The sequence below is a fragment of the Protopterus annectens genome, chromosome 3.part0 (genome assembly GCF_019279795.1).
Source record: "Protopterus annectens isolate FY-2018-M chromosome 3.part0, PAN1.0, whole genome shotgun sequence".
NCBI lineage: Eukaryota > Metazoa > Chordata > Ceratodontiformes > Protopteridae > Protopterus > Protopterus annectens.
In genome coordinates, this window is record NC_056731.1 from 1,635,986,078 (window position 1) to 1,636,013,535 (window position 27,458).

General features: G+C 38.2%; 1 protein-coding gene across 1 annotated transcript in view; it reads right to left on the reverse strand.

The window, feature by feature from the left end:
* The window catches only part of RRM2B (ribonucleotide reductase regulatory TP53 inducible subunit M2B), a 1,174,820-nt gene that overhangs the window by 950,365 nt on the left and 196,997 nt on the right, over nt 1-27,458 (reverse strand). Inside the window, exon 2 of the mRNA XM_044065668.1 lies at nt 21,743-21,901. Within this exon, the coding sequence (XP_043921603.1) occupies nt 21,743-21,901 (159 nt within the window). The remainder of the gene's footprint in view (nt 1-21,742; nt 21,902-27,458) is intronic.

Below are 27,458 nucleotides of genomic sequence, written 5' to 3' on the forward strand. Positions count from 1 at the left end.
TGCTTCCAGTCTTCAGGGATGGACTTCTCTTTCAAGGAGTTTTATAAATACTGGCAATACACCATAAACTAAAACTATCAACTTCTTTTCTGAAGAATTCTGCAATATATAATAACAGCAAAAAGGCTCAAAATCAGGAACACATTTTAAATATTAATTTAATTCACTTAAAAAGTTAATAGAATAACACATTTTGCATCAACATGCATTTTTTGGACAATAATAAGTATTACACTCTGATCTCTGGATTTACTGACTGTTTGTAATCCCAAATGATTTACCAGCAAATAAAACTTTTTATGAGAGACATAGCAAAATTATAAGACAAAATCAGGGACAGTCTGTCAAATCAGGGACAGCGACAGGTACACACTACTCCTCAATGAGGTAAATAAAAGTGACTTACCCCTGCTGCTGTCTGATGATCACTAAACAACAGTTACTAATCTGTTGTGTCACTACCATTACTGCACAAGGCATTGCTATTTGCTGAAATAAGTGCAAAACTAGTATTGCTGTGGCTTAGTCTTGTTTGTGTGTGTAAAAATATCACTGATTTTTATCTGTGCACACACCCAGTAATGCCAGGACACATACATTACTCTTTTGGGTATCAGTAAAAACGTAATTAACAGGTAATAATATTTCAAAAGTAAGGCATAAAATATTTCAAAGACACTTAGATCTTCTAGGACTTTCATGGCTGTATAAATGGATTTTGACTTGGAGCATAATCAGAAAATCAATACATTTGTTCTCAACTGGAATGCCCTGGAAATGCCTGGACTCCAGGCAAACACTCAACGCTCCCAACGAACATCTACTAAGGAAGGAAACCTCAGTGTAGGTAGCCTTATTGACACAATTGGTAGTACTAACTTGAGAACTGTAAAATGTACCTCCTGCGTGCGTGATAGCAGCCTACCGCAGCCCATATTGCCTCTCCTGCCCCTCCTGATTGCACCTTTCTCCCCTAAACTTGCATTAAGTTGCACTCCAGAATATTCTCAACTGTATAGAGCAAAAGCAGAATATTATTTTATTTTAGTTTTAAGGAATTCCAAACTTTATATATGCATTTACAGCTCCAGAACATATGTAAGAGGCCAGCCATTTCATCTTTACAATATGGGCATTTAGGAGAATTTTTGGGTTAAATTTATGCAAGCTAAGACGTGTATAGTAGGCATTATTATATATCATGAGTTGGGTAAATGTTAACTTTTTAAGGGAGATGGAATTTGCCATTAAGGTGATTGCCTTTATTATTTTACTTTCTTCAACCAATGGTAATTTTTCTTTCCAATATTTGGATAAGAGAAGGTGGTCTTGATATTTGATGTCTTTTATCAATTTATATGTGCATGTTATAAATTTGGTACTTTGTATGAGGGCTTGCCAAATTGAGATACATTTCATTAAATCCTCTTTACTAATGGTTAAATTTTTAAAGTAACTTGTGGACAATTCTTTGATCTGTCTCAAGATCAATAAATATGATTTGGGAAGACCCATTTCCTGTCTTAGTTCATGAGCAGAGTAATTCAAGTATGGGTATATATCTTGTAGAGTTAAGTTAATTATGAGTGGGAAACTTTTGAGATCTATTAGCTGATTATTAATTTTCAGGTTAGGATTTCTATGAAAAGGTTGTAGGATCATCATGTATTGAAAAAGATTTAATGATCTAAAGAGATTTTGTGATAGTGTTAAATAGTTTTTGATGTAATTCATTAGATCATATGTTTTAATATTGTCTCTGTTTAAAAAGGGTAATGATTTAGGATTTATATTCAGGTTCTCAGTATGTTTATAGCTTAGTCTTACCCAGTTGGGAGACCAATTATTGCTTCGTGTATCATAATTTGCAATTCTTAAAATTTCATTGGCATTTATGATTAAGTAAAACTACAACTACAGAAGATGGTATACCAAAATTCAACACTTTCTTGGGAATTTATGATATTGCATATCCCTCCAAACAACTTATCTAGATCCCAAATGACTATACTCATCAATATTTTTCTACTAATGAAGCTTTATATAGCTACTAACTGGCTGACTCCATCTCAAACCTCATGGGAGAATTTTAAGACCTTAGCGATAAAACACACCTTAGCCCACAAATACGTAATTAATAATCAAAACAAAAATCCATATAATTTGAAACTATGGGAACAAATATTCAATATTATACTGGTTTAAAACATGGAATCTGAAATATTCCTTTGCTATACATATTATAAATTACAATTCTACTTGGAACCACATTATTATAAGATACTATTCCTGGAGAAATAAGCTTTATTTGTACAATTATGGAAAGTATGGAATCATTCATGTAAATAGTGTATATATGTTGTCAGAATGTTGTTAGAAACTTTGTTTGGAAACCACCTGTGTATTTCTCTGTCAAATATTTTGCATAAATAAGCAGAAAAACAATAAAGAATTATTACTGAAAAAAAAAGAATATTATTTTATTTTATTGTATTTTTCTGCCTGCCATTTCTCCTTTCGCCACTAGGTGGCAGCAATTTACAACTATCACACACTTTCACTGAAACTTTTCCCTATTTCTTTCACTAGCATAGTCTCTGTATTTATAGCGTCTCCTCTCTCACTACAGTAAACTCTACACTTCCTCAGCTGCTCAACCTGGGCATCTAAACTCAAACTTAAGTTCTATAATTACATACGTTATAACTTAATAAAGTTATACCTTTAGAAAACTACAGAATATTTTCTTACTCAACTGTAGCCCCACAATTGTAACTCTGATTCCCAGTCTAATGATTGTTTTTCTCTGAGCTCGCTCACTTCTCTGGCTCTACCCGCTCCATTCACCCTGCGGGCTCACTCCGCTCCCCTAACCTACCCCCAAACCTCACCCAACCCCAGTGCACCTACTCGTATACTTCCTCACACCACGCCCCCTCAACACCTACACCAACCACATACACCTTATACTAAACTCCACCCACTCCCATACACACACCAATACACACACACCCCACCCTCTCCCACACACACACCCCTCAACATCTACGCCAATCACATACACCTTATACCAAACCCCACCCACTCGCATACACACACCAATATACACACCCCACCCCCTCACATACACACATCACTCCTCACACACCCATACAACAATGCCTACCTGCCGCCCACAAACTCTACTACTAGCTACCCTTCTAATATCCCTAACTTATATTACCCAACTTAACCTCCCCACCAACACACACCCACCTCTAACCACACTTACCACCACTTCAGGCCTCCCAAATACATCAAACCCATATTCACAAATCTCCCCAGAACTCTACTCCTCCAACCTATCCCACCTTTTCAAACTCACCATACTCCCCATCCCACCATCACCTCACCCTATTCTAAATGCTTTCTCAAAAAAACCCTCCCCCACCAAAATCACACTTCTCTATCCTCTATACTCCTCCTCAGGCAACTCCTCCCCCATATCTCACTCTCACTCTCAGGTGAAATCCACCCTAACCCAGATCCAAACCCCAGCACTACCCACACTAACACAAATCCCAATCCACACAAACTCAAGACTATCCACCTCACAACCCTACATGTGCAAAACCTCTGTAATAAAATCCCCAACCTACATGCCTGACTCTCTCATAACCAGCCAGACATAACCGCAGTCTCTGAGACCTGGCTCAATCCCTCCATCAGAGATGATGAAATCCTCCCGCCAGGCTGCCACATCATACGTAATGATAGGCCTCATAGAAAAGGAGATGGTGTAGCTATTATCTACCCCTCCACTCTCACTTTAACTCCACTGACCAACCCCATCCCAACCTTTGCCAATGCAGAAATGGCTGTAGGCTTTTGAAGACTAAACAACTACAAATCCATTTGCATCTGTTCCATCTACATCCCACCTGGAGACAATACCAAAACTCTAGAATACATCCTCTCGTGGTTTAGCTCAAATATCACAAATGAAACCTACATTCTAGGTGACATAAATATTAACTGGACCTCCTTCCTCTTAGATACCACAACTCACTCAATCAACCTCTATAATTTCACCCAAATAATAAACCTCCCAACCAGGCCACATAAAGACGGTACATCTGTAAGCATCATAGACTGGATACTAACAACACACCCCAACCATATCTCCAGTGCCGGTATAATACCAGACCCCCGAAGCGACCACTTACCAGCTTTTATAGATCGCCTACCCTCTCACATAGAAAAACAACACCTATACAAGCAATCCCGTAACCTAGTTTCCTTCAACCCCAAAATCTTCTCTAAATGCCTTAAGATTACTGACTGGTCTCCACTAAAAATCCTTTCACTAGATAATGCTGTCTCATATTTTAACCGTACCTTCCTTACCGTACTTGATAAACTAGCCCCTTTCCAAACCAAATGCATCAAAACTAATCCCTGCCCCTGGCTATCCCAACAAACTAAATTGATAATGATTCAATGAAACAAAAAATGGAAACTGTACCAAAAACAAAAAAAAACAGCACCCACCAAAAATATAAACATCTACGTAACCTAGCCAAAAGATCAATAACAAAATATTGCAAAAACTACTATTGCAATCTGCAATCCAAACACTCAAACAACCCAAAGAAATTCTGGAGCTCCATCTCCTCAATACTCAACCCTGGTAATAATACCAACTCATGCCCCAATTATAACCTTTCAAGCCTTGAAACAGCCACTAAATTCAACACATTTTTCAATGATTGCATAGCAAAACTATCCTCCACCTTCCCCAACCCACCCACCAATGCAACACCCTCACCCCACCCCCCAAATCCCCCCTCTCACCCCCCTCCTCTCCCCCTATGTTCCCTTAAACCTGTCTCCACCAACACTATAAAAAGACTACTCCAAAAGCTAAAACCATGCCGCACTGCCCCTGACAACCTTCCTGCAAATTTCCTTCAACTATCAGCTGAAGCAATAGCCTATCCCATATCCATTCTCATAAATAGATCCATTCAGGAATCCCATGTACCAACCATCTGGTGACATGCATTCATAATCCCTCTGCACAAAGGCGGTAGAAACACTGACACTACCAACTTCAGACCCATAGCTATACTCTCACCCCTCTCCAAAATTCTAGAAAAAAACATCCACTCCCAGCTCATGCCCTACCTAACCCAGCACAAACTCCTCTCTCCCACCCAGCACGGCTTCTGTCCTGGCCACAGCACCATGACAGCCCTCCTCTCCTTCCTTGAAACAGTCAACCTAGCAAGTGATAGCGGCAAATATGTATCTTCCCTATTTCTTGACCTCTCAAAAGCATTCGACATAATCTCCCATCATCTACTCCTATCCCAGCTCTCTCACTTGCACCTGTCTCCCTCAACCTTAACCTGGTTCTCCAGCTACCTTTCCATGCACCAACAGGCTGTGCAATGGAAAGAATCAACCTCCCCTTTCTTACCCACACCCACAGGAGTCCCTCAAGGATCAGTACTGGGCCCACTCCTCTTTAACATATTCATCAATAACTTCCACCACTCCATCCCTGATGCCTCAGTCATCCAATACGTTGATGACTCCAACATCATCTGTTCTGCCTCCTGCCCCTCCACACTTCTTCTCAACACCCAAATCGCCTTCTCCAAAACCGAATCATGGATGCAATCCCATCACCTAGCCCTAAATGCAATCAAAACAAAACAAATGATTTTCACTCCCACCAAAAACTCGCAATTCAAGAGAGACCAATTTTCCATCAAAAACCACAATAACACTCCTCTAGAAATCATTTTCAGTACCAAGCTACTTGGCATTACCATTGATGATAACCTAAAATTCGACTCCCACATCCTCTCAGCAATCAAAAAAACCCACCAGAAAAATGGTCTCCTCTACAGGCATAACTGCTACCTTACTCCCTCCGCTCGTCAAACCCTCGCATCTACCTTCCTTCTCCCCTCTCTCTTGCACAGTGCTCCCCTATTCTCCAACCTACAACTCAGCCTCCGCTCCAAACTTGAATCTTGTTACAACAAAATCTGCAAATTTGCTACCAACTCCAGGAACTCTTCCCATCACTACCACTCCCTACACACCCTTAACTGGCTCGAACTTTACAACCACCTAAAATACATACAACTTACAACATCCCACAAACTCATCTTCAAACCAACAGAATGCCCCTCTCTTGCCAAATCTCTAACACCCTATACACCTAGCCGCACCCTGAGATCGAAAGGCCAAAACCTCCTACATGTACACAAACCCCTAAACCCACCTGGCAAACTATTACTGTCCCACACCATAGCCAAACAGTGGAACACTCTCCCCCCACCACTACATAAAATACCAAACCACAACAACTTCAAATCCATGCTTCTCTCCCATCTTGCTACCAAATGGGAATGTCCTTCACACACTCCCACCTAAAAAGCACCCACACCACTAACTCCACACATAAATCATCATTCCTTTCCCAAACTTAACACAATATCATAGGTCTTTCTCTGTATATCTCTTCACACATTTTGCATGCAAACCTCTGGCCTATCTTACTCATATTCCCAACTGACATCCTCTCCATTGCAAAACAGTGTATATACTATTGTAAAACTGTTATTCCTATACAGACTAATGATGACATATATAACTCACATCATCTACCAATAATATGTCAACTTCTACAATCCAGTCTTCTACAAGTTTGTAAGTTTTTGCTAATTTCCGTAATTTTTATATTTTGTAATGTTAAAAATGTCTGCATTTTATACTAAGTATCCACGGTGGTGGTGCTGCGGTAGCATTGTCGCCTCACAGTAAGGCGCTGTCCGGTTCGATTCTCAGCTAGAGCATCTTCTGCGTGGAGACGTGTGAATGAGTGTACCTTCGTTGAAGGTTGTGCGTCAGGCCTGGCAAGCCGGTACGTAAAAATCAACTGCCAATCATTAGCAGACCGGAGTTCCGCTGTGGCGACCCCTAACTGGGAAAAGCTGAAAGACACAAACAAACCAGAGCTTTTTGTATGTTTGTAAGTTTGCAAATTTCTGTACTTTATATTGTAATGTTGCAAATTTCTGCATTTTATACTATGTACCAGAGCTTTTCTCCTCAGGTCTCCACTGAAAATGGGCCACAAGCCCAGCTGGACTAACCCGGTTAACAAACATTAATTAATAAAATAAATAAATAACTGTACTCATTCTCAAACGGCCCTGCTCTGATGTGTGTGTGTACAGAAGGTTTCTGTAGGTTTTGCGGAGGGCTGGGGATTGTGTGGTCATTATTTCTTTAGTTTTCATCACAGTCAAACCTTAGAGATGTGTGCAGGAGGTCATTACAGCTTGTGTTTGGGCTGGGGACTGGTGGTCATTGTTTGTTTCTCTTACTTTTCTCGCAGACCTCAGAGATGTACAAAGAAGATTACTATAGTTTGTGTAGGAGCAGTGTACTGTCTAGGAGCAAAAAAGTGGAATGCATTACTGTAATTATTTTTTCACTTGTCTCATAATCACACATCAGGTATTTGTACAAGTGGCTACTTTTGGGGGTTAGGGGTGAAGAGGCATGCTATGTTTATGTTATGACAGCAGTCACTTGAATTACATGACTGTTGCCATCTCAGCCTCTGCTTTCATCTCAATCTAACATCAGAGGGATCCACAGGCAGTGACTGTCTTTTTTTATTTTTTGGTGGTGTGGGTTAGGGAGGCAGGCAGGCAGGCAGGCAGCATTCTCATATAGGATTTGTGTATCCTCACAACAATTAGCTTGTTTATTGTGAGATACTCTTTTGTCAGCTTTAAGCCTTGGCCACGACTTATGTCTTACTTGAAAGAATAAAATAAGACTAGAACTATTTTCTTATTTATTTATTTTATTTTACATTTGTTTACTGAGAAAGTCTGACTGGGCCAAATGACTCATTTTCAGTGGAAGCCCAGGGAGAAAAGCCCCATTACAAAGTAATTTTAACAAGAATAGTACATTACACTTACAGTCATAGGTGAGGTGGCATGTGTAATACATGTTACAGACATGAATGGTTCAGATATATAGTGAAATAGCATGGAATAGCATATACTTTTATAGATGAGTGAAGACCTGAAGTAGTGCATAACAGGGGAGGAATAAGCAGAGTGACTATCATTAAAGACACAAGCATGCTTCTGAGCATTACTGCTGTACAATCTAGTAATATACTGGATATGAGCAGTTGAGGTTAAGTATTGGACAGAAGAAAAATAGGTAAAAAAAGAGAGAAAAAGAAGGGAGGATTGATAACAGTGAGAAGGATAGTATGTGAGGATGGAAGGTGGAAATAAGGATGGGACAGAGCATCTAGGCTTAGTGCAGGAGCACGACCAGTTGTTAATGAGGTGTTCCTTTAGTAGTAGTTTAAACTTGGAGGTGTTGGTGGTATTGATAATTGTTTGAGGTGTGGAATTCCAGTATTTTAACATTTTGTTTAATAACAGGGAGTCCCCAAAGCTATTGTTGGATTTGGTTACCTCTAGTAGAACTTTTTTGGCAGATCTTAGCGATCTACTGCTGTAGAGGGGCTGAACTACATCCTTGAGAGCAGGGCAGTTGTTTTGAATGGTGAAAGACATTGTGAGTGAAAATGAATTGGTTGTAGGTTAGAAGATTTGGTAGTTCAAGTCATTTTAATTGGTGAATTAAAGTGCAATGGTGAGATCTATAAGGGAGGTATGTGGCAAATCTTGTTATTTTGTTATAACAGGATTCAAGTTTTGTTTAGATCTGTTTTTCTAAGACTTGTGAATATTGGAGAGGCATATAGAAGGGTGAAAAGTAGACGAGTCTTTGCTATGGAATTTCTGGTGGTGTCAGTGAGGAAAGGCTTGACCCTGAAGAGTGAGCCAAACTTGTTGTGAATCTTTTTGATTGTTATAGCTAGATGTTTGTTGAATCTAAGATTGTTGTCAATTGTAGCCCTGAGGAGCTTGGTGTGTACAACAGGTTCTATTATAGTTTTGTTCAAGGAGCAGATGGTAAAGGGTGGATGGTGATTGTGTGTTTTGTTACCGGTAAAGAGCATGAGTTTTTGTTTTGTTATTATTAAGAACACGGGAGTCAGAGAGGTATTTTTCAATGTCAAGGAAGGAATTCTGGGTTGTTTGTTGGAGTTCAGGTAGGGAGGGAGCTGAACATATGAGGGAGGAGCCATCTGTGTATTGGATAATGGTTGCATGTTTGGCAGCTGTGTGGAGTTTGTTGGTGAAAAGGATGAAGAGTACTGGAGCGAGTATTGATCCTTGAGGTGTGCCTACAGAGACAGGTAAAAGGGGGGAAAGTTTGTCTTGCCAAGTAACTGCTTGTTGGTGGTCATATAGATAGCTACGCAACCAGGAGAGAGCTGTTTGAGAGAGGTTTAAGGAGGCTAGCTCATTGAGCAGTTTTGATGGGAAACAGTGTCGAAGGCTTCTGACTATCGAGAAAGATGGCAGACACAAGTTGGCCGGAATTTCTCAGCTTGTCAATTGAGTTAGTAAAACTGGCTACAGCAGTGGTGGTGCTATTATTCATGATTTCTGTTCAGACCACCTTTGGAGCATCCCAGAGCATCTCTAACACTATGGCTTATGCGGCCCCAAATTAATTGAGTAATTTTCGAAATGGTTATTATTGTGCTGTCTAGGTCAGGAAAGGTGTATTGAAAGGATACAAGGACAACTAAAGTTGAACAGCAACAGTGAATTGATTTCCTTAATCATTATTTTTTAAGCCATCATTAATTGAAAAAAATTTGTACAAAAAGACTTTAAAATGTACTTCAGAGCATATAGAAAGTTATGGCTTCTTTAAAAAGTGAAAGAGTTAAGCTCAAATTTGAGAAAAGGAAGAAAAAATGCACGTACAGGGGAGCCCAAGACAGGGGGCAACAGAGGGGACCACTGGAGGATGCATGCATATGTGTGTGTGTGGGGGGGGGGGGTTAGGGGAGATGAAACAGCAAGCAGTGCCTAGGGCATCATTTCACCTAGGTCCAGCCCTGTACATAGAGTTGTCATAATATATTATTGTTGCAACTAAATGCTAATAACTGTGAATGTTCCTTTGTGAGATGGGCCAACATAGTGTGGTGCATAGGCTTGCTGTACTCTAAGAGTATTGCAGCTACTGGTCAGTCTGTGTGTACTACTCATAAAAGTTTGCAGCATAAACTAAAAGTTTGGTTAGTAGGAGGAGTGACAGTGACAGGGAGATACTTAGACTAGAAGTACCCATAGGGGCCCTAATTTGACATTTTATTTTGTGCTATCAGCACAACACTAAATGATGATTTAGTGTGGTTAAGCCACTAATAAAGTCAGCTGATGCTGTAGATCATTTTTGAAAAGACCAAACCCAGGTTACTCGGTATTCAGAAATGCATGAGCATGGTTAATAGCAGCTTGAGTATATCTGGTACAAATAAGGGCTGTAACGAATATGTTCAAATGTTTATATATGTGAGAGGGATAGATTAACTGCCATCCTTCTCCAATGCAAACACATATAACACACTCATAAAGATATCAACCCTGCTTACCGACCTTCTCTAATCATATGTATAGAATATTATCAGAAAGATACCAACCTAAATTTCTATATGCCACAACTTTGCAAACCTACTAATAAGAAAGATAAGAGTATCACTCAGAATAGAAGTTTTAATCTTAGCTGCAGAATACACTCTGTCAGTCTTTTCTGCAACTTCCACCAGCAACTCAAAACAAAATCTGCAGATTCATGACCAGTGCTCAGAGGAGGCGACATTATTATCTCAATCTTATTAATGCAGGCTGGCTCCCTGTAACATTTGAAGTCAGACTTCTTTTTAATTCACTGATTTATGTGATCAATTAACCTTCAGGTCATTGGGCAGACTTCTGTCCGTTAGGCACAGCAGAACAGTTATGTCAAGAGTAGCATCTCATAATTCACTAGTAATCCCACATTATTCATTATCTTGCACATTCAGAACATTTTCGATTCTAAGCCCTGGGGTTTAGAGATTTGTTCCCATCTCAGTAAGGGAACTTCCCACTACAAACTCATATGTTCGACAGATGAAACTATAATTTCAGTCCAAATCAGAATGCAAATGTGATAAAGCCAGTATTTAAATACAAATGTGACAGTATAAACAATTATTAACCAGATAAATCTATAGCTATGATGTGGCCATTCTGCTATTTATAATGAAATAAACAATAGAATGTGTATGTTCTTTCACTTTTATATTGTAAGTTAAACCTGAAATTGTGATGTATGAATCTCATATGTTTCTTTTATACATACATGCAGTTTAACGTAGCCAATCAGCTGGCATTTTTGTTGGAGGAGGGCAGACCAAAGTACTGAGTAAATACCTAAGCAGTCACTCTGAAAACATACAAACTCTACAGAGAAACAAAACAGATGTCAGAATCTGGACCCTGAAGCTGAATGAAAAGCACATCAAGTAATTTAACACTGAAAAAAGTCACGTACTAAGGAGTATTCATGAAGGATTAAAACAGTTGCAATGTGCTAAAAAACTATAAGTTGGTGCTTTTAACTCCATACTAGTTTCACATTATTGGCAACATATGCATCTGAAATAAATGGTAGGTGCCTAAAACATTTATTTCAAATTCATATAAGGGGCTACATCTGTAACTAAGACAAAATTAAAAGGTATGGCTTGTGGTAATTAGCTGTACATGACTGTACTAACCCTTTTATCAACTGTCTTTATTAATGTAATCTCTGGAAACCAGCTATGTTTTACATCCATGACCTAGGAGAGTCATAATCAAGACGGAAGGCATCGGAATATACAGATCAAGAGTAACAGAACAACAGAGCCACAGTACCGGCTCAAACTCAAACATGGTACCCATAACAGTAGGTTCTAGACAAGCAACTGAGTTGACCAACAGTCTTGCAAAATCAAGCATTCATTATACAGCTAAGATCTACTAAAATACTCCAAATGTTGTACAGCAAATCCACAAAACAGCACAGTATCACTAATGGGCGTGTCCATATCTCTCAACTGTATAGATTTTAGCAGAATGTCCAGATATTTGCCTCATATTTTTGGTCCATTTTTCATAACATTGCGGTTTTCTGTCAAAGTAGTAGAAAATCATTGAAGACTGAAGTTGGAAAATAATGACAGACATTTGAGTTTCAGACTTCATACCCTTCAGAAAATGCATGGTAATACAAAACCTGTTATTCTATCAACTTTCTAAGTATGTAGGAGCAATATTTAAAAATTGTCACTATTTTTGGGCCTTTGTCCCCTTTTATTTATGTCTTTGTCTAGATTTCTTGCTCTAAGAGGTTGAGAGGAATGCATGTGTCTGAAACTAGTGATTTATCTAGGGGGCAAGCCAAACTCACCCTCCCAGGGGGGTAGGGGATTGCATACCACATCTCCTTTATTTATTATAATTACTTCTGAGGTTGAAAAGGCAAATATTTGTTTTGTTTTTATGAAAATTAAGCATTTACCACCTGATTTGTATGCATATTTTAGAGCTATGCAGTTAAGGCACAAACAGACAGAAGTTTAGAAATCAAAGTGTAAATGCATGATGATGATGAAGTGAGGGGTATAGAAATAAGGAGAGAGAATGATTTTAGATGCAGATCCTCAAGGAGAATAACAATAACCATACATAGTACAATGTTGCCTCCTCTAAGCACTGGTCATGAATCTGCAGATTTTGTTTTGAGTAAGAACTATTTATATCCGTACCCTGAACAGACACCAACCTGGCTAACAACATGTAAAACACTTCTCCTACTTCAGTGAATCTGCAAGCTACCCTAAAAAGTATAGACCAATAACTTGCCTTCCAACGATGTATAAACTATACATGGGAATTGATGCCGACAGAGTTTACAATCATTTAGAAGAAAATTCAATTATGGTAGTAGAACAAAAGAGCAATAAAAGAAAGTCATATGGAAGAAAGGATCATTTATCATTAAATAAAGTCATAGTGGATGTCATTGTCCTACTCAGGATACAATAGAAGAGTCTTTGTGGGTTCTGTTCAAGCAGCTTTATTATATACAAACACATCACAATAGAAGTTTACTGACTCTAACTTAAGTAACTTATATACAGACTAGTTATTGCAATCATACATGCTCACTCTCTGGCTGCACCCTCAAAATTGCACTAGGTATAGTATGTGCCTGCTATTTATATGTGCATATTCATTCCTTGATATGCTTCTTAAAGATACAGCACATACACTCTGATCTACATCCTCTGTCTTTGAGAAATAGATCATGCAATATTATGAATCACATTTGGCATGCAGATAATGCAACTAGTTCTTTGTCATGCAATTATACTGAACTAGGTACATATATACAGTTCATAGGTGTGTACTAGGCTAATGGCCCTGGCGCCTTTACAAGCCTAGCCCACAGAAGTGCCCTGGCATCATGCCACCCGATGTTATGTCCATTTCACTGTGTATTTCACATTTAGCTTGGAAATACATCCAAATCGTGTGACATAAAACTCAGAATTCGATTTAGCAACTGGATCTTTCTTTGTGGAATGTTCAACCTTGGGAATATCTGAAACATCCTCATGAATGGAAGTAGAGGTTAACACACATTCTGGGATGGGAACAATGTCTAAGTTGCTCTGAGATCTAGAGTCTGTATCACAGGAACAATGCTGCAATAATGATTCTGATACAGGAAGAAGATGTCTGTGATTTCTCCGGTACTCCACACCATCAGATTCTACAAAGTAGGATCTTGGCTTGGTACATATACCTGTAACTCGATCAATCTGGTCAAAGCCTTTCACCTTTGGTATCCTCACTGTCTCTCCTTCTTTTAAAGGATGAAGAAATCTGCTCAATTTATCATAACTGGACTTCTGGATGGAACACTTTTTGAATAATTGGGCTTTGATGGTTCTATAGTTCTTTGCTTTAGGCTTCAATAAATGTGAACTAATAGGAAGTGTTGTTCTGGTTTGCCTAGAGAGAAGTGTTTGAGCAGGCGAGCAAAGTATATCGTAATGGGGTATGTTTCTGAGATTAAGTAAATTCAAAAAGATATCGCTATTGTCACGCTTTGACCTTTCAAGTAATTGGTTTGCACTCTGCACTGCATGTTCAGCTAGTCCATTTGACTGTGGATATTCAGGACTGCTAGTAACATGTATAAAGTCCCATTCTCTTAGAAATTTCTGAAATAACTGACTAGTAAATTAAGCACCATTGTTAGAAATAACTTTGTGTGGACTACCATGGACTGAGAAATGACGTTCCAACTTAGTAATAGCAGTAGTGGATGTTAGATTAGGTAGTGGATCATTCTCAAATCAGTTTGAATAAGAGTCTACCAATACTAGGTAATGTTGATTGTCCCACTCAATCACAATCAGTGGGTACTGCTGACCAAGGTAGTTCAGGAACTTGACTTAGCTGAAGTGATTCCCTTTGCAAATGTGGTTTAGTACTATTGCACACTGAACAAGAAGAAAGTATTTCATCAATGTTTTTCAGTAATTAGGCCAAATTACTAGTTCTCACACCCTTTTCTTAGTAGATGCGGAACCTGGGTGACCACGATGCAAAATCTGGATATATTCATGTTGTAAGGAATCAGGAGCAACAATTTTAGGACCGTTGAAAATAATGCCGTCTTCCATCAACATCTCATCTCTGTAGGGAAAATAGGTTTACACTTCAGGTGGTACACTAGATTGCTCTGAAGACCATCCAACATTAATGTAGTGGTTGAGCTTTTGCAAAAATGGATCAGTCTTTGTGTGATCTCTCAGCTCATCAAGTCTAGTGGTAGAGAAATTGCGCACTGCCATCATGTCAAAGGCAAAATTCTCTGGGTCAAACTGTTCCGTTGTATTTCTGGGTGATCTGGATAAGGTATCAGCCAGATAAAGCAGTTTGCCTTTCGTACAGACCATTTTGAAGTTGCACTTTTGCAATTTGAGCATCATTCTTTGTAATCTCACTGGAGATGAATGCATAGACTTCTTTAAAATAGTAACTAGAGGTTGGTGATCCATTTCAATCTGAACAGCTCGACCATACATATAATCATGACATTGAACATGCAAATACTATTACCAAAAGTTCTTTCTCAGTTTGAACATATTGAATTTCAGTTTGGGTAAGTTTTCTAGCTGCATAGACTACTGGTCTGCCCTCTTAAAGAATAAATGCGCCAAGAGCCAATTGTGAAGCATCACAAGAAAGAGTAACTGGTTTATTTACATCATAGTATCTTAGTGCAGGTGGGGTGGCAATTTTTTGCTTGAGGTCTTCAAATGCATTTTTGTGTTGTTCTAACCAAGACCATGTAACATTTTTGCACATCAGCTCTCTTAAAGGTGCTGTCAACTCACTGAAGTCTGGTATGAACTTGCCCAAATAGTTGACCATGCGTAGGAAATGCTGTAGAGCTTGAATATTATCTGGTGCTGATTTCTCAAGAATAGCTGCTTGCTTGATCGGGTCTAGTCTCAAGCCAGTCCTGGTAAATAAATGACCTACATATGTAACTTCTGGTAGTCTGAATTTACACTTCAGAGGACTGAGCTTTAAGTTTACTTCACATGCTCTGTCTAGAACTCTCTTTAGGTTTCTGTCATGCTCTGCTTCACCATTGCCTCCAACCAATAAATCATCTATATTATGGCGCAAGGGTAACCTGAACAAATTTGCTCCATTGCACACTGGAAGACTTCACTTGCAGAATTTATTCCAAATGGCATCCTCAGGAATCTATATCTTCCAAACTGGGTACTGAAAGTAGTTAGTAATGAGGATTGTGATCAAGCATCACTTGCCAAAATGAACTTTTTGCATCCAAGACAGAAAAAATAGTGACATTTGGTATCAGAGCTGAGACCTCTTCAACTGTATGCACTGGATGATGCAGTCTCTTCAATGCTTTGTTCAGATCTCTTGGGTCAGTACATATTCTGATTTTGTCTGAGCATTTTTTGTGAGCTGCTACCATGGATGACACCCTTTCAGTAGGTTCTGTAACTGGACAAATTACACACACACCTTGCTGTACCATTTTGTCCAGCTGAGCTTTGACTTTATCCTGCATAGCTATTGGAACTTTTCTTGCTGGTGTGACTATTGGAGTGATCTCTGGGTTTAACTTCATGGAAGACACAACTAGAAGTTTGCCCAACTTGTCATCGAAAACATCAGCATACTCTGAGAAAATGGCTTCAGAAAAATTGGAACTAGGATATGCACTTATATGATGAACTTCTTTAGTAAAAGAAAGCAGATTCATTCTCAGACTGTCTTTGACAACCCAATAATGACTGCACCAGTCTTCATACTACATAAAATAACAAGCTGTAACAGTTCTTAACCAAATAACATGAAAGCATTACTGAGCCCTCAGTTTGAATTTCTTCACCTCCATAAGCAACAAGTTTCGCAATACTGGCCACACTAAGTTGCTCATTAGTTCTCACTTTAGCAAATGTGCCTGCTGATATAACATTACACTACGAACCAGTGTCTACTTTAAGCTCTGTGGATTTACCATTGATCTGGACAGTACAAAACACTTTGCTCTTTGCCAATAAATTCACTGCATCAGCTCTTTCACTAGTTACTGATACACCATCTACATAGAAAGTAGACTGCTGCAACTGTACTTGATCAATTTGCTTTTCTGAGTGACCCTTCTTTACAACTGTGTGGGGTTTATTTGATTTGCAAAACTTTTGTGACATTGCTGACCAAATGCTAAGCATTTCTCTCTTTTAGACTCATGACTGACACCATAATTGCGACAGTTAACAATAAAGCTGGACTTGGGTTTACTAACTCACGCTTGTACTGCACTGAGCATGCTCCTTTAACTGAACTAGTCCTATAACTTGCTGGAAAAACTACGTAGTTTCCCTGGTGAACCAGAAGGGGTTGTGGCTGCCATGTGCTTAGGTCTACTTCTGTTTGCAACATGTGGCATGCTATTTACAGTTGCTCTGGAGCTTGCTGAAACCATGCGCTTGTCACTTGCAAGCATACTTGTGTTTTTCTGTAACTTCATAGATTTGACAAATTAATATCTAAACCAGCTGTAACTGAAGTATTAACTATTGTTAAAAAGATAAAAGAAATGGAAGTGAGATCTTTAGAAATGGAAGCAGCAAATTGTATAGAAATAAATGGAAGTTGTTTGAATAATACATGTAGAATAATGTTCAGGAGGAATACAAGTGAGGTTTAACAGAAGGCAGAAACTGCACAATGTATGTAATGTAGTTTATGACAGTTGTTATAAAGAAAGAAAACATATGTGCAATGTATAATGCATGAAAAAAGTTATTATAGTTTGCTTGCTTTTCTATTAACATATATGTGCCTAGGTCTTAAGTAATAATTTAATAAAGGTGTTTAAAAAATAACTATTTGCCCATTTCCTTTTTCAGTAATTTCAGAAATGCAAAGTAGCATTCCCAAAACATTGTGCTGAAATGTTTCTGTTTCTGCTACATTGCTCATACATCACTGCTTTCAATGCTCCAGGGAATTAGGAAGGCATGACTGCTAGAGTGTATTGGACCCTGACAGAGATGATAACACATTACAATACATCAGTGAAAGCATGGAGGCTGAGAATGGTTGGTAGTATACGGCTGGATCTGCAAGAGTACACATTAGTGTGTACCATTTATTCATTCCCTCAGGGAAACCTAAAGATAAAATGATGAGTATCACTGAACAATGGCAGGTAATCAGTAGAAAATACCCGCCAAGTCTGCATGATGAGCCAAAGATTCACTACTGTGGACTGTTGTGATCTTTGAAACAATCCCAGGCAAATGCCGACTGAAAGACTTGAAACTCACTTTCCAAAAAGGTGACTCTTCCATAAAGAGGACTGACCAACTTGGTTATAAGATTATGTCTCAGATAACCATGAAAAACCTTAGCATGAGTTGGTAACTGATAGACAATTGAGACAGAAGGATGAAATCCTACTCAGCCAGGTCACTAAAAAGCAGCTAAAGAAATATGGATAAATAGGCTCTCTACAAGTAATGATAGAGGACTGCATCTTAGTACTGGAAAGAGGAAACACAAACTGAGCATACCTTCCCATGAATGTGCATAATACAAATTCATTAACTGATATGTTACATTGGAATTTGCCAGTCACATATATGGAATGGAGTAAGTAGTCTGTGACGGTGCACTTAAAATTCAGTTTCAGATGCATACTACTTTTTCCTAGTATAGAGGAAAAGGACAAGATGTCCATAAAATAATGGAAAAATGCATTCACCGACAACTACTACATCATTTATCTCAACATAACATTATAGCAAACTGCCAACATGGCTTTAGGCCATCACACAGTACCACAACTGCCCTACTATCTTTTATAGATACCATCAATAGAAACCGCAATAACAATAACCTCTCATCTGCTCTCTTTATTGACCTCTGAAAAGCTTTTGACATGGTCAACCATGCCCTTCTCATCAACATTCTAGAATCCCTTTCCTTTGACTGTCAGACTATTAAATGGTTCAGGTCCTACCTTAGCAATAGGCAACAAGCAGTTCTCTGGCAAAACAACATATCATCCCTTCAGCCAGTTACCCTCGGAGTCCCTCAAGGCTCTGTTCTAGGACCACTTCTCTTTTCACTATTTATCAATGACCTCCACATAGCAATCCCTCAAGCCACCTGCATACAATATGCAGATGATTCTACGCTAGTATGCACAGCAAACTCCCCTTCAGAACTACATTCTCTAACCCAGAATGTATTTAACATAGTAGAAACATGGTTTACAAATAGATGCCTCCTTCTCAATGCTAAAAAAACTAAGCTCCTTCTCTTTACACCCACCAACAAATCCTCGCCCATAGATTTCTCAGTTTTTTCCAATAATGGCACTATTATTCTTCCTGACACAACCACTAAACTGTTAGGAATAACTATTGACAATAACCTTACTTTTGTCAGCCATATAAATAACACTATCAAAACTGTCAACAGAAAAATAGGCTCCTTATATAGGATCAAACCTTTCCTAACTCCTATTGCTAGAACCACAATTGCTCACTCCCACTTAATCTCAACGCTTCTGTACGCCTCACCCATATATACTAACCTAAAGAAAAATAATCTTACCAAACTAACAAATTCCTATAATAACATCGCCAGATTTGCCACTGGCAATCTCTTTAGAACCCACCACTGTCTGAATCTAAGGAAACTAGGCTGGCTTGAACTTCAAAACCAACTGATAGTATCCCAAATCACCATTGCCCACAAGATCTTCTGCCAACCCAACAGCACTCCTATACTTTCCAATCTCATCCTCCCTTACAAAAATCTGAATTCCCTGCGCTCTTCTAAGAAACTGCTTGCTTGCATATGCAAATCTAACAACCTGGCTGGAGACTCTCTTTTTTCTAACACAGTGGGAAAAAACTGGACCCTACTGCCCGATGAACTAACATTACTTTCTTCCTTGCCTCTCTTTAATCTTAACCTCAAAAAACACCTCAAAACACACTGGTTATGCCCCTGCAGCAACCCTGACTAATCATTTTCTTTTTACTAATTATAGCTCCTTTTACTTCTTATTCCTCCTATTCTTACTTAAATTACTAACACTCGTAATGGATTGTTACATGCTAATTACTTAAATTACTAACACTCATAATGGATTGTTACATGTTAATTACTTAAATTACTAACACTCGTAATGGATTGTTACATGCTAATTCCTTGTAAGATAGACTAACTGATGCTCCTAAATTAATATGCTAATAAACTCTCTCTAGTATAAGTATTAAACTTATTAGAGTAATTTCCTACTCTATATTATTAATACTTGTTGTACAGCATACTTTTTATTTCTAGGTAGTATTTCTTGTTGTACTTTTATTATGATCCTTTCTGTTAATTTTTAAATTTTAAGTTCTATAATTGCTGGAGCTTTTCTCCCCGGGCCTCTACTGAAAATGGAAATATATCCACTTAGACTAGCCCGGTTAACAAATGTAAAATAAAATAAAAAAATAAACTGATTCTGTACACTATATATGGGTGTATGTTGCTACACAGTACACAGAAAACAGCGAACTTCGAAACAGCGAGAAAAACTCCTCTATCTTCATATCATCAGAAAAATTAAAAAAAATGCAAAATCAGAGTTTCTGCAGGAGGGCAAGTCCCCCTGCAATCCCCATACCCCCTGTTAATTTTATATACCAACTCCAAGACATTTCAGTGAGGAAAAGGCATACTCCCCAATCCCCACCCTTGCACAGACAAGTCTGCACATTCATGTTCGATCAGATGTGCCAATTTTTTTTTTCTGTGCACTGATAGCACAATTCGATCACCCCAGTGACGCCTATATATATATATATATATATACATATATATATATATATATATATATATATATATACATATATATATATATATATATATATATATATATATATATATATATATACATATACACACACACACATTACACTTTTAACTACATAGTCTGCACAAAGCTATGCAGAAATAAATGACTAAGATCCCAGTTACCCAAGTGAGATTAGCAGCCTGAGCAGACCTTACAAGAGGGAGAGGGAGGAAGGATGAGGTATTGCCTGCTCAACTCAAGTCTCTGAGAGAAGGGGTGGTGAGCCTGTGCTCAGGCACACTTTCTCTATCAGAATCCCTGGTGGAGACCTGGGATCCCATGGGAGGTTCTTTCTCAAGGAGGCAAAGATAATTAAATATGTCACATACATAAACATGGTCATATTTTACAAAGACCCATCACATTCCAACCCTTAGACACTTGGGCATGTGCAGAGAATGCAAGACGTAAAGATTAAAACTCCAGTCATAGGCACACAGATGACACCACTCTACCAGCTTGCTTGACTGTCATCCCATTGGAATTAAAATGATGAAGGATTTTTACCTTAAGGAATGACTGGACCTATGAGGGACTCAGCCAGGAATGAGATCTGAGTGGTTAGTGGGTTGGGAACTGATGAAAAATGTAAGATAAACACTTCAAAGATTTTTTAAGATATAAGTTCAAATATCAATTTAGATGCTTGATGGTGCAGGCAGGGAGGAAGGGTATGCTCATCCTGAGGGGGGGGGGGGGGATGCACATGCTCAGGGCACTCTTGATTGGTCTGACCACCCTGATGGAGATAAGTAATTTAACTTCACAGTACTACCTGTTGATGAGTGAAACATCCTGTTGAGATAAGTCAGCACCATTGCCCACTGTGTGTGAGACATCCTCAGGGTTTTAGTGGATGTGCACAGGGTGAGTGGGGAATTTGGAGAAAAACAATCTCCAGCAGCAATGTAACAGTGCCCCAGGTTCCTTATTCTCCTCACTCTCCTGGACATGGGTCAGGTTTAGTCCATTGAAGGCTAAGGCATGTCTGTTGAATGAAAACTGTAAATAGGAGTAGTTGGTGACCAGCTGTGCGGAGCCAAAAAGAAGTGCAAAAAAGTATATAAACACAGTGCTGTAAAACTATTACACATTTCTTTACAACAGCTGTGTACCATCTTCCATATTTCCAGTAAACCCAACATAATGCTGATAATGTAAAACAGGATGAGAACTAAAAAAACATTTAAAACTGTACTATACATCATCATTATATATTGTCAATAAATAAATAAACACATTTAAATAAGTTATCAGCTATGCTTACCTCTTCTACTGTCCAGAAGGAAGCTTGTGCTTGCTTGTACATCCTCCATATAGCTGGGTATTCAATGGGAAAAATAACAAAGCGACATGGGTTTTCTTTTAGAAGAGGTTCCTCCTCACTTACGTCTGTGCCATTATGAGCGAGATAGTTGACAGTATCCTGTAACAAAATAGTATGCTTACGTTATATTACAAATTAAGTTGTGTGTCATTTATTACCCAATTCACTGGCTTGCTGTCTGCACTAAGAAATTCACAAAGATGAAAAAAACATATTTTTTATATCTTCAGTGTTACATGGACAATACAGGGTGATTACCTTGCATTCAGATGCAGGAACTATATATGTGATTGTGATGGGCAGCTAAATGAAAGAAAGTCAAAAATGCAGAATCAGTTGTGTTAAAAAAAAAAAGAGTATTTCAGTGCTGTCAAGATAATTTGCCATACTACACACACCAGTTTACCATTTACAGTATTTTCCAATTTTGAATTCACCATAGTTAAAATCATTAAGTCTGAATTTTGTAGACATTATCTACACTCAGTCCACTGCAGACATGGCAAATGGAAATTACCAAGTGTTTTCACAGATTAAAACATACAGGTGTTTTCTTTGTCTGGCTTCCAAATTATATTAGTGAAGTCACTTAGAACCATACACATTTGATTTGTCTTATCTAAATTACGACAACTGTGATTTAAATATCCATAGCCAATGTTTCACATTAAAAGTCTATATACTGCCTTGAGTGTCCTGTGTAACAAAGGTATGCTACTGTTTGTAGACAGACAAAAGAATATGTCTGCTGGAAATAGTGGAGGAAGTAGTACCTAGAAGGTTACTGACAAGGACAGGGAAGGCCTTCAGAAGGTCACTACAGTTACGGTGAAAAGGATACCCAATACCCATCCCTGAATCTTTTGTAGGATAACTCTGCTGGAAATAGGGAAAGACAGAACACTCAGAAGCTTACTGACTGGAACAGAAAAGAAAACTGTCCAAAAGGTCATTGCAGCTGTGCTAAGAAGGTCACCTGTAGTCATTTCTGAGAACCCTATGTAGGAGCTAAATCTGAGGCTAGCTCTGCTGAGAACATGGAAAGGCACAGTATCCAAAAAAATATCTGCTTGAGACAGTGGGGGACATTTCTATAAGGTCATTACAGCAGTAACCATGAAGGTCATCAATGGCCCATCCCTAAGACCACTGTAGTATATCTCTGCTGGGAACAGAGAAGTATACAGAACTCTGAGGGTCACTCACTGTCTGAAACAGGAACAGACTTAAGCTAGGAGAGCACTACAATCATGCTAAGAGAGTCACTTAAGAGAGTCACTTGTGACCCATCCCATAGCTCTGCTGAAGACATTGAAAGATGGCCTGCCAATGTACCCTTCCTTTCCACTGAAGTTTCTGGCTGCCATAAACAAATTAATACCAGACATGGAATGCATCCACAACTAGATCTATAATCAAATGAAACTCAACTCCTGCAAGACTGTTGTCATGGCTACTCATACCACTTTATAAGATTTGTACACACCAGTTTTGCCCCCTAGTATCACTTGTGGTGGTAAGAAATGAAAATCATGTTGAATTGTGGAGCAAATGTTGATGGCAAGTTGACACTCAAGGACCAAGTGTCAAATGTCAACAAATCTTTCTGTTTCCATCTTAGAAACAATGTCCTTGCCAAGTATCTTATACACCTGCAGACCTCACTATGGTACTGCATGCCCTGGTTTCCTCTCATGTGGACTACTGCAGTATCCTGTATGCAGAGCAGCTGGACTTAGGATTTGATTGCTTGTAACTGGCGCTGAACTCTGGTATCTTGATACCAACATATTACAATGGTTCTACACAGTCACTACTGTTTGACAGCTAAATCTCGTTATCATTTATAAAGTTCAGTTCCTGGACAACCTAGGCCTACATGACTTGTGTTCCACTATTTTGAGTAATTCTGTCCCAGTACTAGCCACCTCAGGCTCATGTTCAACCAGTGTGTGGCACTTACTAGCTTTGAATGTATTGTTAGAAACTTCTGGGGATTATTCCTTTGCTTGTCAGGGGCTGCACTTGAAACCAACCTACTACCAAGATGGCTGATAGTGTCCTAGTGCTCAGATGTTTCAAGTAGTTTCTAAACATATAACTATTTGAGCTGGCTTATGGGGACCAGTCTTTTGCTGATAACCTCACTGCATTCTGTCTGGCTTTGTGACTTGTTTTTAACAATTTATATTAATGTCATTTTCACTGTATTATTATTTGTTATTTTAGATGCATATATATGAGAAAAGTGGCTAGGAACATAAATAAATTTGAAGTTACAGTTGAAGTTGAAGGTGTGCTACAAAGGTTCCTGGGAGTAGGGAAAGACACAGAACCTAAAAGGTCAGTGACTGGGACAGGTAAAGACAGTACTCAGAAGGTCACTACAGCTGTGATAAGAAGGTCATGCATGACCCCTCCTTAAAATCTCAGTGAGGTAGCTGTGGTGGGTACAAGAAAGAAGACAGTACCTAAAAAGCCACTGACTGTGACCAGGAAGGATACTGCCCAGAAGGTCACTACAGCAGTGCTGAGAATGTCACCTGTGACCCATCCAAGACCTCTGCATAAGAGAGATGGTCAGCATCTTTACTGGAAAGTTCTAGGTACCAGGACATTTCCAATACTATCTTTCCTGTCTCTCATGTCATGCAGCATATATACCACTGGCCAACTTCCTTGTCACCACATGTGCTCTCTAGTAGGGACTTTGAAAAACTTTCTGAGCACTTATTTCATTGTGTTAAGTGCCAAAGAAACATCAAGTTCAAACTAGTAACCTACCTAGTTTGTATTAGATATAGTAAAAAAAAAAAAAAACTACACCCCCATACACAAATTAGGTATAAATAAACTAGCCATTGTACAAGTGTCTTTCACGTGACCTGTATAGTAGGATAGTGACAAAATCTGCAAAAAGCCAAAGCAAGAAAGCACACTGCATTGTTGTATTACTCTAAGTGCCTTAAGTAACCACGAATAGCATGAAACCAAAATGTTAAGTATTTGGATTAGTTACTCTGTGAACTGTATACTGCAATCTGTCTAATGGCATAAATGTGTACTATCTATGAGTTAAACTGAGAGTGTACATTACATCAAATAACTGTACGTGTTAGGTAGCAAAGTGCATCTATCAATATCTACTAACACTACCCTGTTTCATAGCTTTGCTATCTACTTTCTATAACTTACGACAGTATCCATGTACAAAATATCACTGCTACAACTCCAGGGGTCATAACCAAGTTTTCAATACTAAATAATCAAAATGTTTCAGTTTCATTAATATAAGCGGCTAAAGAATCACCACTGCAGATACTAAATATCTACAGAAAAAAATAGCTTTCTACATAAACAAATAAAATCCTGTAGAAATCTATCCTGCAAAATATCAGTTTAAATTTACATTTGTCGCCTTCATGTTTTGTACTGTGTATCCAAATTCTGTATCAGATTAGGCTATGACCACTGAAGTGAACATTACATGACAATTTCATTCAAACACTATACTACATGCTCAGAATTGTATCCCTACAAAAAAAGGTAAAAATAAAATAAAGCACAGCTAGCTGGCATGCTATTTTGTATTGGTACTATTCGGGTTCCTATTACCAGATCGCAGACGCAGTTTGCCGAATGTGTCTTGATCGAACTGAGAAGAGCGAAAAGGCAAAATAACGAAGCGGCTTTTCATCAAATTCTTTTCCTGGGAAAGAATTTGCTTGGCCACTTTTGTTACTTTGCCATTTTCGGCACTGTAGTGCAATCTCGGAGTTGGTATAGTTAAGTAGGGGGGTGTGGGGGGCACAGTATTTTTTTTTATTTCGGAACAGCGATTTTTTTCCCGTGGAAAAAAAATCACTGTTTTGAGGTTTTGATGTTGTAAGCTTTCGCTTACATTGGGTCAATTATTTATCATTCGCTTTTCTAAGCATACGATAATATAATATAGACCCTACTATTCATATTAAGAAACTCCCAGTAAGCATTCATTTGTCCACAAAATATGATCCACAGAAGGCACTCCAGTCAGGGAAATATTTATTTAGTGCTTTCATCCAAAGACTTCATCAGAATAAAATGACACATTCAATTAAACAATTAATTGAAAAAAATCAAACAATTAACATCTAAAAACTTCAGCAAAAGCAACTTAATGCAACATTACACAATATAACACATATACTTATAAAATGCATTTAATACAAATGCTATCATTGATTCCTAGATGCTTATCTGCTTGTAACCCAAGCTGCCAAAAGGTTTCTCTCCTTGAGCAATTTTTTATAATCACCACCCCTTACATCCCTGGGATTGAGTCTAACACAAAAAAATTAAAGTGTTTATACAGTCGAATGTTTTTAAAGAGCATTGTTAATTTCGCAGTGTTTAGTACTATACAGATATTCCCTTATTCTCACTTTTAATTTTTTTGTAGACATACCTATATAAAAAGACTGGCAGCTAGAGCAGATTGCACATGATATAAAACACACAAAGTGTCTTAAAAAGTAAAAAAAAAATAACTCTAACAAATGCAAAAATAAAGTGTCACTACTAGCCATAGTATTTTAAAAGCTCCTGGGCATAACATGAGCTTTGTAACTGCATAAAACAGAATATTATCAGACATATCTTAATATTGTATTAGTTTTAAGGCTAAACATTGCATTGTTCCTCTTCATACCTTCTCAAATTTCATTGCTCACAGATTCTAGACAAAGCCAAAAATGATGACAGCACAGAGGCTCCATATCAGGGATTTTTTTTAAATATTACTGAATCACACTTAAAAAAAGTTTACTGAATAATAGGGTTTTGCTTCAATATGCATTTTTATAAATAATGAAACTGTAATAACTAGTATCACTGACTTACCGTAATTGTCAATTTATGAGAAAATCAAAAATTTTAGAAGCGGAAGGGCAGAAATCTGAAGCAAAAATGAGGGATGCTCTTCAAAATCAGAGACAGGTGAAAGGGTTGTATTATGAAACTGTGACTTCCTGAAAGTCAATGTTCCAAACCTATGACAAAATGCCTGAAATCCAAAAGGGAAAAGAAACTGATTTTTACTTGTTTCCCTGCACCCCAAATGTATGTGGGGGCAGCCCTCCCCAAACTTATATTTATATCAATTCCACGGTCACACCAACTCGAAGAAGGGAGAAATCTCCCTAAAGTGAATCATTGCTACTGCACAATTAGAAATTGCACCAGCAATGACTTGCTTTGAGAAAAAGCATTCAGCATTAGCCCGTTCATCTTTTTTTTTTTTTTTTTTGTGTGGGATACTAATGTTCAAGCAATTTCACCTCAAGCATGTATAGTACAGTCATTGAATGGTATGTTCATACGGAGTGCATCCTGAGTTACTACAAATCATAGTAGCTAGCAGCTAACTTGTAAATTTCCTGTATGACTTCACTGTCTGCGCCACAAATTCAACAAATATGCTTATTATTAGATGTAGTTTGCTATCCTGTTCAGAATAGCAAACTCATGTATTTTAAAATTTATATGACTACCAAAGTCACATACAAATAAAAATGCCATACTGAGCAGTCAGTTTTACTGGCTGCTTAATTGATTCAGTGTTTTTATACATCAAACAATCTGTCATTTAGGAAGTGGACAAGTACAGTCTAAGCTG